The 18,255-nt window shown below is 43.8% G+C and overlaps 1 protein-coding gene across 1 annotated transcript in view; it reads right to left on the reverse strand.

Annotated features, from left to right (window-relative positions):
• Positions 1-790: 790 nt before the first annotated feature.
• DRP2 (dystrophin related protein 2) overlaps positions 791-18,255 on the reverse strand; it is a 29,167-nt gene continuing 11,702 nt past the window's right edge. The window contains exons 8-22 of the mRNA XM_090264310.1: positions 16,466-16,526; positions 16,096-16,157; positions 15,000-15,074; positions 14,129-14,330; positions 13,821-13,906; positions 11,329-11,486; positions 10,824-10,990; positions 8,907-9,018; positions 7,524-7,660; positions 7,152-7,217; positions 6,835-6,900; positions 5,804-5,947; positions 3,829-4,066; positions 2,547-2,667; positions 791-2,226 (exon numbers count right to left, since the gene is read on the reverse strand). Of these exons, the coding sequence (XP_090120436.1) occupies positions 2,102-2,226; positions 2,547-2,667; positions 3,829-4,066; positions 5,804-5,947; positions 6,835-6,900; positions 7,152-7,217; positions 7,524-7,660; positions 8,907-9,018; positions 10,824-10,990; positions 11,329-11,486; positions 13,821-13,906; positions 14,129-14,330; positions 15,000-15,074; positions 16,096-16,157; positions 16,466-16,526 (1,820 nt within the window). The 3' untranslated portion in view covers positions 791-2,101. The remainder of the gene's footprint in view (positions 2,227-2,546; positions 2,668-3,828; positions 4,067-5,803; positions 5,948-6,834; positions 6,901-7,151; positions 7,218-7,523; positions 7,661-8,906; positions 9,019-10,823; positions 10,991-11,328; positions 11,487-13,820; positions 13,907-14,128; positions 14,331-14,999; positions 15,075-16,095; positions 16,158-16,465; positions 16,527-18,255) is intronic.

Here is an 18,255-nt window from a genome sequence, read left to right on the forward strand (position 1 = left end):
GTGACCACAGGCTTCTGTTGCTTTGGTCTTGAAGATAGCTCACTCCAAACATGAATGCAGAGACATCCTAGGAGAGCAGGCAGGACATATCTATCTGTTCAACCGGAGACTTGGGTTAACAAAGAGCAAGGCAGAACATTAGTAATTCAAAAGCTATTAGAATTTAATGTGTGAGTGAGGCCAGGGGTGTACTGATGTACATTAGATATGTAGCATAGATATGTATATATGTATGTATGTATATGTGTATATATATATATATCCCTGGCTGGTTTGGCTCAGTGGATTGAGCATCGGCCTGCGAGCTAAGTGTCGCTGGTTCGATCTTCCAGTCAGGGCACATCAGAGAAGGAAAACTCTGACTCCAAAAAACCTCCGCTGCCTTGCGGCATACCTCTTCAGGGGAAAGGCTAAGGGAGTAAACCCCGACAGAAAATCCGGAGCCGGAGTCCCTAAGGCGGTTTGACGTTGTAGTCAACACCGGCAACTCCTGCGGCGCACCTGAAGCCAAGCTGTATTGACTCCGTCTTTCCCTTGGACCCTTCAGCTGCGAAGAGAGGGGGGGTCTGCTGCATGGGCAACAGCAGACCCTCCATATCACCCTGCCCAGGCTCTGTAGCTTCACTGGAGAGGACACTCCAGCGTCATCGCAAGATGTCGATTCAACACGGGAGGAGACAGATACCGTGTCACTCCCGAGTCGGACTGCACAGCCATTCTCGGCGGTGCAGATAGACTCTTAAGAAGCTACACCATCGTCTCTCGAGATGGACGGCTGCCAACGATATATATATATATAAACTTAAGCAAATGAAGTCAATTTCAGGGCTTTAGGTTATAAAGCTCCTTTTGAAAGAAAGCCACCTAAATGGGCTCTGACTCTGTTCAAAGTTCTCAAACTCAACCCTCACCTCTCCCCACTATATACCCTGAACAGTTTCCAGATAAAAAGATCATGGTATATGTTGCCTAGGAATAATTAGTTTAGTTTGAGGTTTGGGGTCACCTTCCAGAGTTAGAGAGAATAGTTTTTTTGCAAAGGAAGGCTGTGCTCTTGCCTGGATGGAAAGTGGTCAACGGATCCTATGAACAGGTCGCTATTCATGGTGGCCCAGTAGATCTGCCTTATGATTAGCTGAGGAAAATCAGCCACCTCATCCAATTCAGTCTAAAAGAAGCAAGGGTGTTGGGAAGTCACACTCCTCCAGGCTAGTGGGTGGCTTCTTCTTCCTCACGCAAGAAGAGCAAGTCCGCCTTGCTGAGTAACCTGCTGCTCTTCCCCAAGAGCTGTGAGGGCAGACTCAGAAGAGCCAAGGGTGGCTTCAGCTAGATTTCCAGAGCCACTCAGCTGGTCTCTTGGGATGTTGAGGCCCTCAGGATAGAGGAGGCTCAGGGGTAAAAAGCCTAAGCCCACAGGTAATTATTTACTGTTTCCAAATGTAAGGTAGAAGTAGGAACCAGAATAAACAGCTCCCTCTTTGAGGAAGGCCTGAGACAAAGAAACTAAAGATATTTAAAGAGAAAACAACACCTCGGTAGCTTCAGAATGGCTAGAGATATGCTTTCAAGCTGAAGTAATATCACATGCTGCCCAGATTTTTCAGGGGCATTTTTATGGAGAAGGGATGTCTTTTGGATACCCTTTTACCTCCTGAGTTGGGCCAGAGAGTAGAGCTAATCCCTGTGGATTCATATTGCTGGAACCCTGGAGTCATGAGGCTTCCCAATCTCTGTAATTCATGGAGAAGGAAAGGCAACAGCAAGCAATGCTTAGCTTTGCAAGGCAGCTTCTTTGATCCCCACCTGAGTGGTCTCCAAGTGCTATCTGCTTGGGCTACAATGGAAGTGTACTTAAAGAACCAGTCTCAAACTTGAGGATTAAAGGGCACATTTCTAGGGTCAGAGGAATCATGCCTCTCTCTTCCCTGGATCTCACACACCCACCTCATGTACCACTAGAGCTCTGCTGCTGCCTAGAGCCCAAATAACTGGCTGAGAAATGTGGGGCCAGTGGGGACTGGAAAGTTTGGGTGAAGGTTGAGGGAAGGCTTTGACAGAACCAAGAGAGGACTATGGTCTATAGGATAGGCATCTGGCTCCATCAAGAGGCCAGAAGGGTGTTGGTAGTCACATCAGAGCTTCGCACACTGGGGAAGGCATGGCGAAGTTTCTTCATAATATCCTCCAAGCATAGGCTGACATCTTGGCTCTTTGACCCCACATCATCTGTGTTGAAAAATATAAATTTTGAAAGAGAACTAGAGTTTCCCTAATGAGGCCAAGGGACTGAAGTAGAGCAACACCAAGTGATGGGCAAGCCCACAGCATTTGTATCTTCCCAGCACAATGTGTAGTACATGGGAGGTGTTTAACATACATGTGTAAAATAAATAAATGAATGAATCTGTCAGTAAGCCAATCATCCATGATGCTAAGCTCAAAGCCATGAGGAAAAACTAGATCCAGCCCTAACAGAACCTTAGGCAGGAGCTCTGGGGCAGGACAAAGCATGGAGGAAGGAGCTGGAAAGGGCTGGGGGAACTCACCTGCAGCCTCAGTGTCTGGAGTAGTCTGTCCCTTCTCCTGGGAGTGACTTCTTTCTGACTGCTGTGGAGAGGAAGCTAAGGGCGAGCCTGCAGAGCCATTGACTTCTGATTCGGTGGGTGGCTAACAAGAGGTAATGCGTGACTTAAATGGCTTTGCCTTCCTGACCTTTGACACACTCCTGAGCTTAGAAGGGGCCTTAGGGACCTCATGCCCATCTCTTTGCCCCTGGGCTTTAAGAAACTTTGGTAGTGCTGAAACAGTGGCCTCCCCTTTGAGGAAACTTCTTAGAATATTCGATTACCAATTACTTTTCTCCTTCAATAATATGTGTCAAAGTCTCCCAGTTCTTATAAGAACAGTATTGCACCTGAAGGTCTCTCACTGTCATTTCAGCTACAATTAAGCTGTTTAAAACCCAATTCTCTCTAGAAATGTAGAGTTGCACACCTGACCTTCAGTTCATATCATATGTTAGAGATCTCCAGGCATCTAGAGGCCATCCCTTGGAGAATCTGGGGAAGAGGAGGGAGGTGGTATAACCTGGTATGTATGACACTAGGTAACATTTATAAAGTGTTTACTATGTTTCTGGCATTGTGCTAAATCCTTTAAATGCATTATTTCATTTTATGTTCACAACAATTCCATGAAGTTGGTATATTGTTATCCTTGTTTTATAGGTGAGGGATGGTACTGGGGCTCAGTGAAGTTAAGTAACTCCCAACATTCTACAGCCACTAATTAGCAGAGCCAAATTCAAACACCAGGCAGTCTAGCTCCAGAGCTATACTATATCATATGTGCCACCTCTCAAAGAAGAAAGGGACAAGAAGTAACAAGAGCTCCCATCACAGCAAAAATCTTTCTCTTGCCATGCATATCCAAACTTGCTTTTGTCCACCAAAATCAAAGTTTTGGATGAATGATTTTTGAACTTTGGTCTTTCAATACTGGGCTCAAATGTGTTATAGAGAAGCAAGCTTTCAGAAGTCCTTCCTCTGCCCCAGGCCCCACAGTGCCTTGAGAGTAATGCACAAGGGTGGAGTGAAAGCTAGGTGGAAGGAAATTGGCCAAGAAATGTGACATACCAGGCCTTTCTTTCCCCACCTTCCCCAATTATCAGCCCACTTCTCTTCAGAAGGTCATCTAACAGTCACAGCTAAGGAGCTCTTTGTTTCCTCCCTATTGTCACATTCCCCAGCTCCTTATATCTACTCCCTAGCTCCCCACCTCTAGCCCCCGTAGGGGCTTCTCTGGCCATTCCATTGGCTTTAGCCCCACCTGCAAGAGCAGTTCCCTTAAGCGCTGCAACTGGGACTCTAGTTGCTTGTTGTGGTCTTCAAGGATCTGCATGCGTGTCTCCAGGCGGCTCTTGTGCTGCCGAAGGATCCGGGCCTCAGCCAGAAGCTCCTCATTACAGTGGTCCTGTGTTACCTCAGCAGTGCCTTCAACCAGGGCAGGTACCTCAGCAGCCTCCTCATGCTGCCACTTCAGGCGCCTCAGCTCTCCCTGGAGAATCCTGCCAATGACAAAAAAGCCAAAACGCATGGCCCTAATGAAGTGTTGACTATCCACATCCCAAATGACCCCCCTTATCTAGGTGTGAGCAATCCTTTGGCTCTCCCATCCTCACCCTTACCCCAGCCATGTTCTTGGGTGAATGGCAATATGTATCCACTTCCACTCCAGCACATATGTCATTTACTCTGCCATCCTTGGGCTTCAGAGCAGAGAGAGCTGACATTTCATATAACAAAGTCTTAGAACTTTAATGTGCTGCTTTGGGGATTACTTGTAACCTTAAAATCAGGCAGAAACACAGACTGCAAAAAATGGGGCATTAGGGCCACTGACTCACCTATTCCATTTTTAGACTTTTAGAAGACATAACATAAATAAAATATTGCCCATCTTTCCTGTCAACTACTCTTCTCTTTGGCACACTTTGAACACCCATGTTGAGTCATCAAGAAAACAGATTCCAAAGATATGTTCTACTTTGGGGGATCTCTCTCTCTCTCTTCTCTCTTTGCAACAGAATTACTCTCCCTCCATTGTTTCCCAGGGTCTGCCCACCACTGCTCTAAAGCAATGCTTCTCAAACTATCTGTAGTGGAGACCTATTGGGGTGATCACTTTGTAAGTTACATAAATGTCTAATCACTGTTATATACCTGAAACTAATATAATATTTTGTCAACTGTAATGGAAAAACAATTTAATTTTTTTTAAAAAAAACTATCCGTAGTGAAATACCAGAGATATTTTTCAATCCATTATGGACCAATATGTGGTCTGAATGTGTATGGCTGGTACACAGCTCACACCACACGTGGCTTGCCACACAAGTTCAACAAAAGTCAAATTGGTCTAAACTCAATTCAATGAAGACAAATCCACTAATTATCTACTGGATGTCATGGCAATGTCAAATTGCTATAAGAGTTTTTAAAAGTTTACTCCCTATTTCTGTATTTATCTTATTTTGAACAAGTAACAAACACTTTGCAGACTGATCCTGTTATAACGACTTGTCTCTCCAAGTATAGTCTTTGGGCCAGTGGCATGGGCATGCCCTGGGAGCTGGTTAGAAATACAGGAACTCAGGCCCCAACTCAGACCTGTGAATCAAAATCTGCATCTTACCAAGCTCCCAAAGTGACATGTATGCTCACTACTGATTGAGAAGCACTGTTCTGAGGGATACTACAGATTCTACTGCATGCCCCCAAAGTGGCTTGGACCCTCCTAAGGCCCCTGTTGCCATCAATACTTCTTCACCTTCCCTCTTCCAGTCCTCAGACATGCTATGCCGTGTCACCTTCCTCTTCTTTTATTTTCACTAAGTGTTAAGTATCTCTTCCATTCCAACCTTGAAAATTCCGTGAGGAAAGAGACAGGTATAGTCTTCTGTATTCTCTGGGTTTGTATTCTTTCTGCTTGCATCTAGTGGGTACTTGAAAATATTTGACTTGAGTTAAAGGGATTCAGATAATTACTAGAATAGCTAGCACTTACCGAACACTTACTTTAACCTAGGCATTGGTTAACACATTATATGCCTGATCATTGGATCTTCCCAAGTGCCAGTAGGAGGGAGATACTATTACCATCATCCCCATTTTACAGATGAGGAAGTGGAAAATCACAGAATATAACTTGTTTGAAGCCACATAGCTAGGATGTGGAATTGCCAGGACTTGAATTTAACTGTCTGACTCTAGAACCCCCATATCTATGCTATCTCCACACCCACCGGTTCTCATCCTCTAAGTGGGCCAAGATCTTCTCTAGCTTCCCCTTGCTTTCTGTGGCCATGCTGCGTGAAGCTTGCTGTCCGAAGCCTGGCTTCCAGTCTGTAATGGGGCTGGAGTGCCGCAGCAGATACTGGTCCTCGTCTCTGCATGGGTGTGTGGAAAGGAAAGGAGATGGCCAGGCACTGAACCAAGAAACAGCTCAGGACATGTGTTCTCAGCTCCTAGCTCAGGCCTCAGGAGATGCATGCTGGAAGATTCACTTCTAAGTCTCATAGAGAAGGAAAAGATCATGCATCCAGGCTTAAGAGGTAATGAGAATATTTAAAGGTGGCAGGGGTCATGGCTGGGTGTACTAGGAAAGAGGGTTTTCAATATGCTGTGGCTTCTGGGTTCTACTTAAAGCCTCCTGAGAAACGATTACCATTTTGTACTATTCCTTCACCTTGCCTACCTTTCTTTTCGCCACCCCCAGAGGGATCACTGCCTGCCTAAGTCATAATCAGAGCCAGATTGATCCATGCCGCTAGCAGCTCCTAGGCCCTCTGAGCAGCCCAGGTACCACCCTAGAGAAGAAGGGCTTGTTCTTGGGGCTACAGCACCAGAGAATCTCTCTGGACACACTTCAGTCAAGTCCCTGGTGTCTCCTTAGGGTTGCTGTGGCACTAGCTGGGGCTTTGGCATCCTGAGCATAAGATAATGACTCATTTCTGCAAATTTAGATGAGAGCATATTCTTCTTCACTCAAAGCTGGGCATAGAAGAATGGGATCTTGCAATGGAAAGGGATATGGGCAGATGGCAGGGAGGTAGGTAGTAGATCATTCATTTCACCCACTCAGTTGATAGAGGGCAGACTGTTTCTCTTACTAAATACTGTGCCCAGGAAGCGGCCTTGATTCCTTAGGGCATTAAAGACCCTAACCACCAAGCCCCTCTCCCCTTAAGGATATACCCTTCCCAAATAAATGGTGGTAGAAGGATCCTAAAGAGAGCTAGCTATTTATGAGAAAGAAGCAGCTGTGAAAACTCACATGCTGTCATCTGGGGACAGGCTGTCATTAAAGAAGGAGCAATTTTGACTTTCCATCTCAGCAAGCCTGGGAAAAAAGAGCAGGGACAGAGGAGAAAACAGGATGAGGGGCTTGTTTTCATCTCAAGGACTCTAATCCCACAATATAATCATCAGTTTGGGGAGCTGCCCCAACCATACCTAAGTGTTGGGCCTTGCTGGCTGCCACATAACCCACTGTGCACATTCCCCTGGCCGGACTCCTTTCTCTTTGCCCCAACTGAAAACCCCTTCCCCATAAGACTCCTTACAATTCCTCTCCCCCAAACCTGGTGATACCTGCTGGCGAAATGCTCAATGCGGGAGTGTGTGTCAGCATGTGGTAATCTCGGGGAAGAAGCCAGCCTAGAAGAAAGTAGCAAAGACTCAGAGGACCAAAGACTGGGCAGTGGGGAAGCTTGTTTCTGCACCACTACCATCCCCCTCCCCAAATTAGTGATATGGGTAAAAGCTGATGGGAACAGGATACAGAGACTGGATTTACAAGGTCTAATTTTCAGGCCAGATTCCTAGTCATGCACAGATTGAACTGCCCTGTCACTAGTCGGGTTTGTCCTGGAACATTCCCCTAGTCCACATGGCACTCAGCCCCTTTACATACCCAGGCTCAGTGAGGCTTCCCACAGCCCCTGTCCAATCACTGGTACTCACGTCTCATTGTAGTCAGCCTCCAGCACTGATTGCACAGGCAGATAACCTCGCTGAGGGTGTTTGCTGAAATAATGCTTTGAGCGGAATTTATTCTTTAAGGTTGTGGCAAAATCCCTCATGTTCTCACTGGACGTGGTCTGAGGGGAAACAGGGTAGAGAAACTCACCTTAAAGGTTTTGAGATATGATGGGGTAGGTGTGGCTGCTCCTCTAGAGCAGGAAACGTGACTGGTCCTCCACTCTTGTTCATGCCTCCCACACCCCACTCCTAAAAAGAGTCCAAAAGGACACACCCCAAACTGTGAACATTGGTTGCCTCTAAGAAATTTGACCAGAGGGGTGGGGACCAGGCTGAGGAGAGAGGAGGACTTTCATTTTATACTTTAAACACCTCCATATAATTTGAACCTTTTACAATGAGCATATATTTTTTAATTTTAAAAATATCATTTATATAAATTCTAGGGACATAGATGAGCAGGAGGTAGAGGATTATCAATCTGCCATCTTGAACCAGTTTCCCGTGTATAAATTTTATAATGTTTACTTTAAAATGACAATGAAAGAAAAATAAAGGGCAAGGTCCCTGTTCCCACTAGGCTGCATATGTTCCTGTGCCAACAGAATTTGGAGAAGAGAATGGCAGCTTGGAGGGATGGATTGTGGGGAAACAGACTGAAAGATGAGGAGGTGGAGTGGAGGGACCTGTACAAATGCTTGGGGCTTTGGGAATATTGGTGGGACAGAACAGGATAAAGGAGTTGAGGGAGCAGAGTCAGCTCAAGCAGCTAAGTCTGTAGCTGTGGAGAAATTCTGTGCCTGGAGTTCAGGGATCCTGACCAATTTGGATTCAGGTGGCTATGACAGGCATGGTTTCAAATGAAAACCAAGTGTAATTGGGGACCCAGGTTAAGAGCATACTCCATTCCCCCCAGAGACTGAGTAGTTAATTTGAGAAAAAAACTTTAGTATTGACTAAAAGGGATGGAAACAATGATAAAGTAGCAGGTGAAGACCAGGTGATAGGAGCAATAAAGAAACTAGGCAGGAAAAACTAAAGAGAGCAACAAAAGGCTTATTGCCTGAAACTGTCTTACTCTATTTTTTTTCCTGAAACTTCTCTCTGAGGGAAAATAGTGAGTGCCTTTTAAATGGCTGAGAGTGGTCCTGGGCTGCTATAGCCAGCTGTGGCCCTGGAGAGACAGAAGCTCTGCTGTAAGAACAGAGAGGCCTGAATCCCCCAAACTGGTGAATCATCAGGACTGTTGGGAGAATGATCCCCAAAGAACAGAATACAGTTATCCAGTGCTTGGCCACGTAGATGAAGGGCCCAGAACCTGAGAGCTGTCTCCCCCACTTCCTACTCGGCCCAGAAGCTCCATACCAGTGTGTAATACTCCATGATGGGGTAGTGAAGCTTGTTGCCTTTGCTAGCCCTGCCTGTCAAGAAGCAGGTCTGGCAGATGTCCACGTTAAATTGTTTCAGACTCCGGTACCTTGGGGAGAGGAGAAGTGTTAGTACAGAAGATCCAATGGACCATAGTCATTTTCCCACTCCTCTAATATACAAATATACACAAACATTAGAAGGGTTGGGTCATGGAGCCATAATATGCTCAACCTCCTATATATAGCAGTAGCTAAGTTCTTACTAAATGACTCGTCTTATTCTAGAGAACATAAATCTCCATGAAATCACATGCTCAGGCTCCTAGGGAGTATGGAAAATATCACTGTCTCACTATCTTTTTTAAAAGGAAGGGGTGCAGGTATAAATTGCTCACAATAGCAAATAGCTTTCTAAGCAAGGATAGCCCCAAAGTGTTCAGTCTTACAGGTACCGCTCCCTACATTGGATAAGCCACTCTTCCAATACAAAGGCTGCTTATGCTACCAGCCCTGGGGAAGCTTGTTAAAAGTTACTTCCAAAAGTTTTTCTAAATAAGAACTCTATTATTACTCAATATAAACTAGCCCTTCAGATCCTGTTCCCAAGCCTGGCTGAGCTGCCCAGACCTAGTAGTATATAGAATGGTGAAATGTCTAGACTTAGAGAAGTCAGAGGATCTAGTATCTGGCCCTGGATCTACACTGACCATCTGTGCAAACTTGGGCAAGTCACATTCCACTTCTTTGTCTCATTTGTTTATTAAAAACAGGGTGGTTAGTGCTTTAAAAAGTCGAAAAATTGAGCATTGTGTGATGAAAATCATTTCAGGACAGTGATTACCCAGTGGAAGGAGGAAGGGAATGTAATTAGAGGAACTTTAAATGTATTGTAATAACATTTTATTTCTTAAACTTGGTGGTGGGTACATGCTGTTGGCTGCTGGAGCTGGCTCACAACAGCTCACAAGAACCAATTGTTGAAATTTCAGGGATTTGCCAAACTGGTTGTTAAATACAGTCATTATTTCATTTTTAAAAGACTCTCTTGTATCTACTTTTTTTATTATTATTAAAAATATTTTATGTATTTATTTTTAGAGAGGGGGAAAGGAGAAAGAAAAACATGATGTGCAAGAAAAACATCGATCAGTTGCCTGTCTCATGCCCCTAATTCGGGACCTGGCACACAACCCAGGCATGTGCCCTGACTGGGAATTCATCTGGCAAACTTTCGCTCTGCGTGCCAGTGCTTAATCCACTGAGCTGCACCAGCTGGGGCACAACCATTCTTTTAAAAATAAATTATATAAACTCACAAGTAAATGATATTAAAACCAAAAGTAATAAATACTCAAAACTTGTTTTGTCTATTTAATCTACATGGCGGAAATACTATAAATAGTGTGCAACTGCACATATCTCTTCCCAACCTTCTGTGTGTAGCCAGATCTTGATCATAGTGGGAGTATTTATCTCATAGATATTAGCAAATGTTACAAATTAGGTTTCTTTCTTACTTAATGGAGAGTTGGTTACAAACCATTTGCCAGCATACCATTTGGCACATACATGTTCTTATGTCAGTATGCTGGGGCTTCTGGGTTCTACTTAATGCTCTCTTGGAAACCACAACAAATTACTTCCCTTTCTGTGCTGTTCCTTCACCCATCACATTTTATTTCGCTATACATTTTTGTAAGTCTGGAATTTTATAATACAACTTAAACAAAGGAAAATATTTATGATTGTTTAAAAAGTTGAACATTTTTCAGTAGAATTACAATATATAAAAATGTACAATAGATTAGCTGTAATTATGTAATTATGTAATACATTTTTTGTGATATATGATTTCTTTGCAACATGACCTATTTACAATTATTATCATTCCATCAAGTGTTATTTTGCCTACCTGAGGCCCTTGATGGGGCACTGCCTACAGATAGAGCACTTGGTCTGATGCTTCACTTGCTCAGCAATGGTGACCCGATGCAGGACAGCTAGCCACACCATGGACTGGGGTTCCAAGTTGACCCATTCTAAGAACTGCGAAGCTTCAATGACTGGCTTCCCAGTGCTCTAGGGAAACAAGAAGCCCAATGGCAATGATTGAGGCCCAAAGTACCTTGTCCCCAGAATGGCAGCCCTCAGAAGGAGCAGGAGAACTAACAAGATCTGGGTTGGCCTATTTTCCAGAGGTGTCAACCTTTTGTCCTGTCCTAGTAAAGTTGGCAGCCTCTGTGGCAGGACACTGACCCTAAAAACCTAGAGAACCCTCTGTCCTCTTGTTCAATCCCAACAAACTCCCTTACATGTGAATAGTTCAGATCAGAAGCCTAGCTCTTAGTTCTTCCTCCCTTCTTCCCACTCTCCCTCCCATTATCCCTCCCTTCCACCCTACCCAGGGCCATACTCACAAAACGGAAGCAACTACGGACACTGGGCTCCACATTGCTGCCCCCAAAGGCTGCCACTTCCCCCAGCTGACGGGGCACCTGAATGGCCTCATGAAGCAGGACACCAAGGTGGCGCTGGTCACACTGGCTGCCTGCGTTGGCTACTTGGCTGAAGAGGTCTGCTGGGCCCACCATAAGTCATGACCAACCCCAAAGCAGGAATGGCCAGAAAATTGTGCGGGGAGAGAGAGCAGAAAAAGGAGACAGGGAAAGACCACATGGACTTAGCTAATGATTTTTGAAACTGGAATATCTAGAGGCCAATCCCTGACTTTCTAGGAGTCCCAGAGTTCTAAAAGGAGCATTCTCTGAGTTCAGAGAGAAAAAGTCAGACAGATACCAGACAAAGAACATCAGAAAGAGAAGATATAGAGATGAAGACAGAGAGCAAACTGTGTGAGAGCAGTGCCAGACACAGATATAACACTGTTGGGAAAACAGATTCTCAAGAAGCAAGATGAGGGGTGTGGGATTTAGAAGTACCTGAGCATGAGTCACAGCTAGTTTGCCTATCCTCTCCTAGCCTATGTCATAGTATTTTCTCAATTATCCACACAAATGGAAAGATAAACTGACACAGATAATCCAAAAAAGAGGAGAGAATTAAAAGCATTTGATTATCTAAGTATTATCTCTAAGTGATTGTGGAACAGGCTGCAGTACTTATATTTGAATACGGGCTATATCTGCCCTTGTGGGAACTCTGCCAACACACTGTAACCTTAAAAAACCTCCTCTAGAGATTATTGTCTGTCTGCTTCATACCTCACCTAAGTCTTAGAAAACACAAACATGGAAGACAGAGGACCTGGGTTTTAGTACTGGATCCCTTACTGACTAGCTTATAGAACATTAGGTAAGTTGTGAACTTCTCTATGCTGTAGTTTCCTTACTTGTAAATTGAAGATAAACAATCATAGTCTACCCTATCTCAAAGGAATGCTGAGAGAAATACAAGGTATGTCCAGAAGGTATCCAGCCATGTAATATGAAAAATAGAGACATTTATTGAAGAAGGCACAAGATACAAGAAACACTGTATGTAGGACAATGACACCTCAGTCCCCTTCAAAGTAGGCACCTTGGGACCTCACACAGTTCTCCCAATTGCCGTCAGCTGCCTCGTCATATATTCCTGAATTTCACTGATGGTCTGAAATCTCTTGCCTTTCAAAGGTAATTTTAGTTTTAGGAAAAAACAGAAGTCTCAGGGTGCCAAATATGGGCTGTAGGGAGGCTGAGTCACCTGGGTGATTTGATGCATCACCAAAAAACTCAGCATGAGATGTGATGCGTAAATGGGCACATTGTCCTGATGAAGCTGCCAATCACCTGTTCTCATAGCTGGGGCCTTCTGAATCATTCGAATAGTTTCCTTGGAGCAATGTTCAAACTTAATGCAAAATTTGATGCAGATTCATTGCTCTACTCACTCGATCATTTTGAATGCAATGGCCACACAGTGCACACGCTCACCAAGGGTGTCTACTGACCCCACTGACTAGTATAGTGAAGTCATCATTGTTCACGCATGTGCATTCCAGTCCACCCTCCTGGGCTGCCAAGTTACACTGATGTCACAAAAACCATTCTTGTTATATTAACAATGACTGGACTTTTTCTGGACAGACCTCATAAATAATAACATAGCTATGAACACGCTTTGATATGTTTTCTTCCCTGTAAAGTTTTTCCAGACCACTGTCATTTCTCTTCTGTGATCTCATATAGCACATTTTCTTTGCCATTCTGATCAATCTAATTAACACTTTATAAAAACTCTTTTCTGTGTACTTCTGTCTCCTTCTCTGGACTGTAAACCACTTGAGGCAAGGACCATGTCAAATTGAACCTAGTACTCACCACATTTAGCACATTAGTTTACACAAAGTAAGCACTTGACAACTAAGGATGCTGCTGTAGAAAAGTACAAAATGATGTACAAAAGATGAAGAATGGAGAGGAAAGCAAAGGCAATACACACCGAAGAGGTAGAAAACTACAGAATTACATACTGTCTTCCAGTGATGGAGATTATTGCACACTGCCAATGTAATCATGTGGGAAGTCTCCAGTAGAAAGTGTGACATGATTTAAGCTCCAGAGTGGAGAAGGTTAAGCATGATAAGCCACACAGAAATAGAACTAGAAAGTCTAGACTCTCAGTACCCAGGATGCTAACTCATATCCTGGTAAAGTAATTACACCAGATTAGAAGAAACCAAACCCACTGGAGTGACACTGGGAATAAAAACAAGCCTTAGGCTCATCTTGGCCTTTGGCTATTGTGGGTTCTTTGAAATAGCCTAAACCAGAAAGTATCATAAGGTGGCCTGAGTAGCTCCCTGTGCTGAGTCATAAGACCTACCTTCTGCTTGTATGATACCCTCCCCCCTCCCACCACACCTCTCCCTCCACCCTATTCCACTTCCAGCCTTTGGAGCTATACTCACACTGCAGTTTTTCCTTTACTTCTGTGCCACACAGGCATGCAATGCCAGTCTTAAAGGACAATGCCCGCATTTTTCCACTGCGACCACTAGGTTTAAAAGAAGAGACTGAGAACATGAATATATGTAAAGGGTTAATACCTTGGCAGTCATTTCCCTCACATATTTGACCTCAGCAGGGCTCTGTGCCAACCATGCCCCAAGCTAAGTTGGGTCCAAGTCCACCATGAGAGCAATCCCTTCCCACCAGACCCACTCCAGATGTCCCATTGAATTTTATCCTGTAGGCTGCAAGGGCTGCAAGCCCTTACCTATCAAATACATTGAGGAGCCAGTTGAGGCTCATGTCTACACAGAGTGGCACATTGACCAGGATGCCTCTTTCCTCCTCCAGCCGTTCATATAAGGCAGTTAGGCAGTGAATGACCTCCACCACATCCATCACATGCTCACTGGCCTGAAGATCATGTTCATTAAAGATCTCCAAGGCTGTGGTTAAAGTTACCAGGTCCACTGGGAAAGAAAGGAGAGAGGGAGAAAATATAGCCAAAATTAGAACCCCGGTTTAGACAAGGAAATAAGGCCACCAACTTCATCAAATTTAACTTGATTTCTAGACAAACAATTTGTAAGTAAAATACAAGCTTGTCCTTTACCAAGACACTTATCCCAAGGAGGGAGGAAGGCAGCAAAAGTTCCCCTAAATTAAACCAAACTGTTTCTATACCCATATGTTCTCTGACATCAGCTTCAAGAAGATGGTAGGATGTGAGTAAACTCACCTCCTTTGTTGGAGAAATCCCATTTTAATTTTCTCTATCTTTACATATATTTCAACTGCAAATAGGTTTGTCCATGGATCTTGTTCTGAGAACCTAGTCATCACCTATAGGATACTTACTGCCATAAAACAGTTGCTTGATCATCTATGTTGGGCAGGAAAAAAGGGACAAGGAAGAGGATAGCTATGGGTTAATTTTCAAACAAGTTTGGGTTTGGGGGAGAATGGAAGGGCCCTGGAAAGAGCAGGTATCCACAGCCAGCATATCCCAGCCTTTGGAGGGTTCCCACCAAGCCACTCAACAACCCTGGCCAAGGTGTGATAAAAGTGGGAAACAGCCAACAGAGAGGAAGAGAAGGAGTGGAGGGGAGGCCATAAGGGAAGTGTGATAGGAGCCTTACAGCGCAGTGCCTTCTGGACTCTACGTAGCTTCATGGCAGTGCGGTAGGCTGAAAACTTAATGTTGTTCAGATCAGCTGCAAAGAATGGAAAGAGATCCACTCAGATCAGAGAAATGCAAATTAAGACTACAGCAAGATATCATTATATATCCACTACATTGGCAAAAGATAAAAGTCTGACAATAGCAAGTGTTAGCAAACTTGAAGATGAATAACTACTAATGGAAGTGTAAACTGACACAATCACCCTAGAACACACCATGGTATTCACCAGTAAAACTGAGCATTCAGGTGTCCTACAACCCAGCCAGGTACATATCCAGATCAGTGATTTTCAAATGTTTTCTGATGAAGACACATAGTGAGAAATTCATTTTACATCATGGTTAAATACACATATAATTGAATCAAACATTTCAGGAAAAAAATACATCCTAAATTTGATAAGCTAAAAACATAAAATTAATATCAAACATGATATTGCTAAAGATATGTTGCACTATCTTTCATATTTCCTGGTTTATTTCAATTTTTAAAATGCTTTTCATAACACTGAAACAATGCTAGACCTGTAGTCTGAAAAACATGTGTACGTGCACCAGAAGGCATTCACAAGAGCTCTTCAGCAGCACTGTTCTTACTAACTCCAAACTGAAAACAATCCAAATTCCTATTAACAGTAGACTGGATGGAGAAGTTGTACTATATACAATGTAACACTCTATAGCAGTTAAAATAAATTAACTAAATTCATATACATGAACGTGGGTAGAATTTGCAGCCTAATGGTGAGTCTGTTAGTATTCAAAAATATGGCACATGAGAGTCACATTCATTACATCCTGCACAGGGTTTCTCAAAGCAGATCTGGTTCACATCTATAAGCATAATTTCCTAATGTAATGACAAAATGGCACAGGGGGAATGTAGAACCTCCAGGTGAGGAATGTACAGAGGGGAAATGAAAGGAGGCTGCTGGAGGAAGGACAAGGTGCTCGCTTCCATCCCCATCTTAAGGTTGAGTGGTATTCCCTTTTGTTCTTACAGAACAAAGGCAGCTGAATATCCACCCTATACAGGAACCCTGCATTCTTACCCAGAGTTTGGTATAACTCTGTCATCTTGGGATGGTCCCAGCATGTGGTCTGAGCCTGGTGGCTACAAACAAAAACATCAATAGCACCAGGGTCCACACCACCCCTTACCCCCCTCATACAAGCATACCCCACTCAGTGATAGATTTAAAGGAGCTGCAGGATCTAGGGGTGAACCGTGAAGATCCCAAAGCACAGGGGTTCACCTTTACCCAGGTAGAATCTTGAGCTCTTGAGATGAGTAAGAGGAAAAATTGGACTGCTTGAAGGAATCCCAACAGATAAGGAATGACAGGGACAGGTAGAAAAAAGAAAAGCGAGCAAGGGGGTGGGCAGGTGACTGACCCACTTCTGATTGAGATGGTCACTCACTTGATGTAGTAGGGAACTTTATTGGGTGAAATTGCTCTTTCCCAGGGAACCTGGACAGAGGCTGGTAAGGGAGAAGAGAAAGAAAAAGAAGCTGGTCACTAATGCTCATCAGTCCCCTAGAGATTCCCTTGCTCTGTCTTCCCAAGTAGAGGTCAAGCCCCAAAGGGGATTCCTGACTGTTGTTGGAAGGTCTTAACAGCCCCAAAGGGTGGGGGAAAAACTAATGGACACACTTCTCTCCCTGGTCTTGGGGCAATGGAAAGAGCAGAGGTTGTCAATGATAGTCTCACATTCTAGAGACATGGCAAGGGCATGAACAGGAACACCTGACCTTGGCCACCCTGATAATCTTCTCCATGACCAGGCTGGCATTTCTACCCATTCAGCTACAGGCAGCTGGGGTGCTGCTGTAGTTAAGTGGAACCTACATTCTTCCTGGGGCTCAAAGCTCTTCCCCAAGAAGGTCAAGCTACTCAGTCCTATGGGACATTGGGGAAAAGTCCTATCCATTTCTCTATGATGAGAAACTTTAAAGGATACCCCTCTCTGCTGCACGTCTTTATCTTCTGGATGTTCCAGGAGAAGCTCAGTTACCTGGCCAACCTCTTAGTTGCCATTTATCTGAGTACAAAAACCCTCTGCAGGTATAACTACATATCAGTGATTATAACAGCAATAGTTCCAACTGCCACTAATTTATTGAGTTCCTACTATGTGTCAGATATTCTTTTAGTGTTTTGTGTACATATCTAATTTTCAAATCTGTATATTGCCACTGTCTCCACTGCTACCACCCTGATCTAAGTCACCATAATTCCCCATCTGGATTATTGAAATATGCTTGCTAACAGTTCTCCTATTCCCATTCTCAACCACCAACACTCTGACTCTTCTATTGAAACATAAGTCAGATCATGCTATCCTTCTGCTCAAACCCCTCAAAAGGTTCTGCATTCCATTCAGTATAAAATCTCAAGTTCTTACTCTTACTTACAAGGCCCTCTGTGCTCTGGCTTATTGCCACCACTCTGACCTCCCACTCTCTTCCTTCTTTTCCCATTTCTACACCAGCTTCCTTGCTGGTCCTTAGGCATGTCTCCAACTTAAGGTTCTGGAAGTTACTGTTCCTTTTCCCTTATATGTTCTTCCCTCAGATATGCACATGGATCATTCCCTCATTTCCTTGAGGCTTCCTCTCCATTTCCATGCTCTCAGTGAGGCCTTTCCTGATCACTCTATTCAGAATGGCAATACCTGACCCCCTTAAGACCATCACTTCCTATTCATGCCTTAGCTGCTTTACTTTTTTCCGTAGCACTTGTCACCACCTTACCTCATATACTTTTTACTTATTTGTTTATGGTCTGGCTTCCTCAATAGAATATAAACTCTACAGGGATAAAGACTTCTCTGTTTTGTTTACTGATGTTGCCCCAGTCTCTAGAAGAGTACCTGGTCCACAGTAGGCTATCAATAAATATTGTTGAAAAAATAGTCATCTAATTCCCATGAGCTTTATAATATTTTTACTTCTTTTTATATATGGGAACACTGAGGTTCAGAAGAATTAAGCTATTTTTTTCCAAGCTTGCACAGCTATTAAGTCAAAGAGCTGTGACTCAGACCCAAGTCTCTCTGATTTGAGAATTTGTTCTTTTAACCAGTACACTATACTGCTTTAACTATACTATGTCTGGAATACCAAGGTATACTGGCCTCTCACTAGGCCCCCAAGGGACAACAGTAGACTCTCCTGGCAGGTGGCTGAGGCTCTGCTAAGTAGTCTAGTT

This window comes from Furipterus horrens, unplaced genomic scaffold (assembly GCF_987537825.1).
Source record: "Furipterus horrens unplaced genomic scaffold, mFurHor1.1.pri manual_scaffold_17, whole genome shotgun sequence".
Lineage (NCBI taxonomy): Eukaryota > Metazoa > Chordata > Mammalia > Chiroptera > Furipteridae > Furipterus > Furipterus horrens.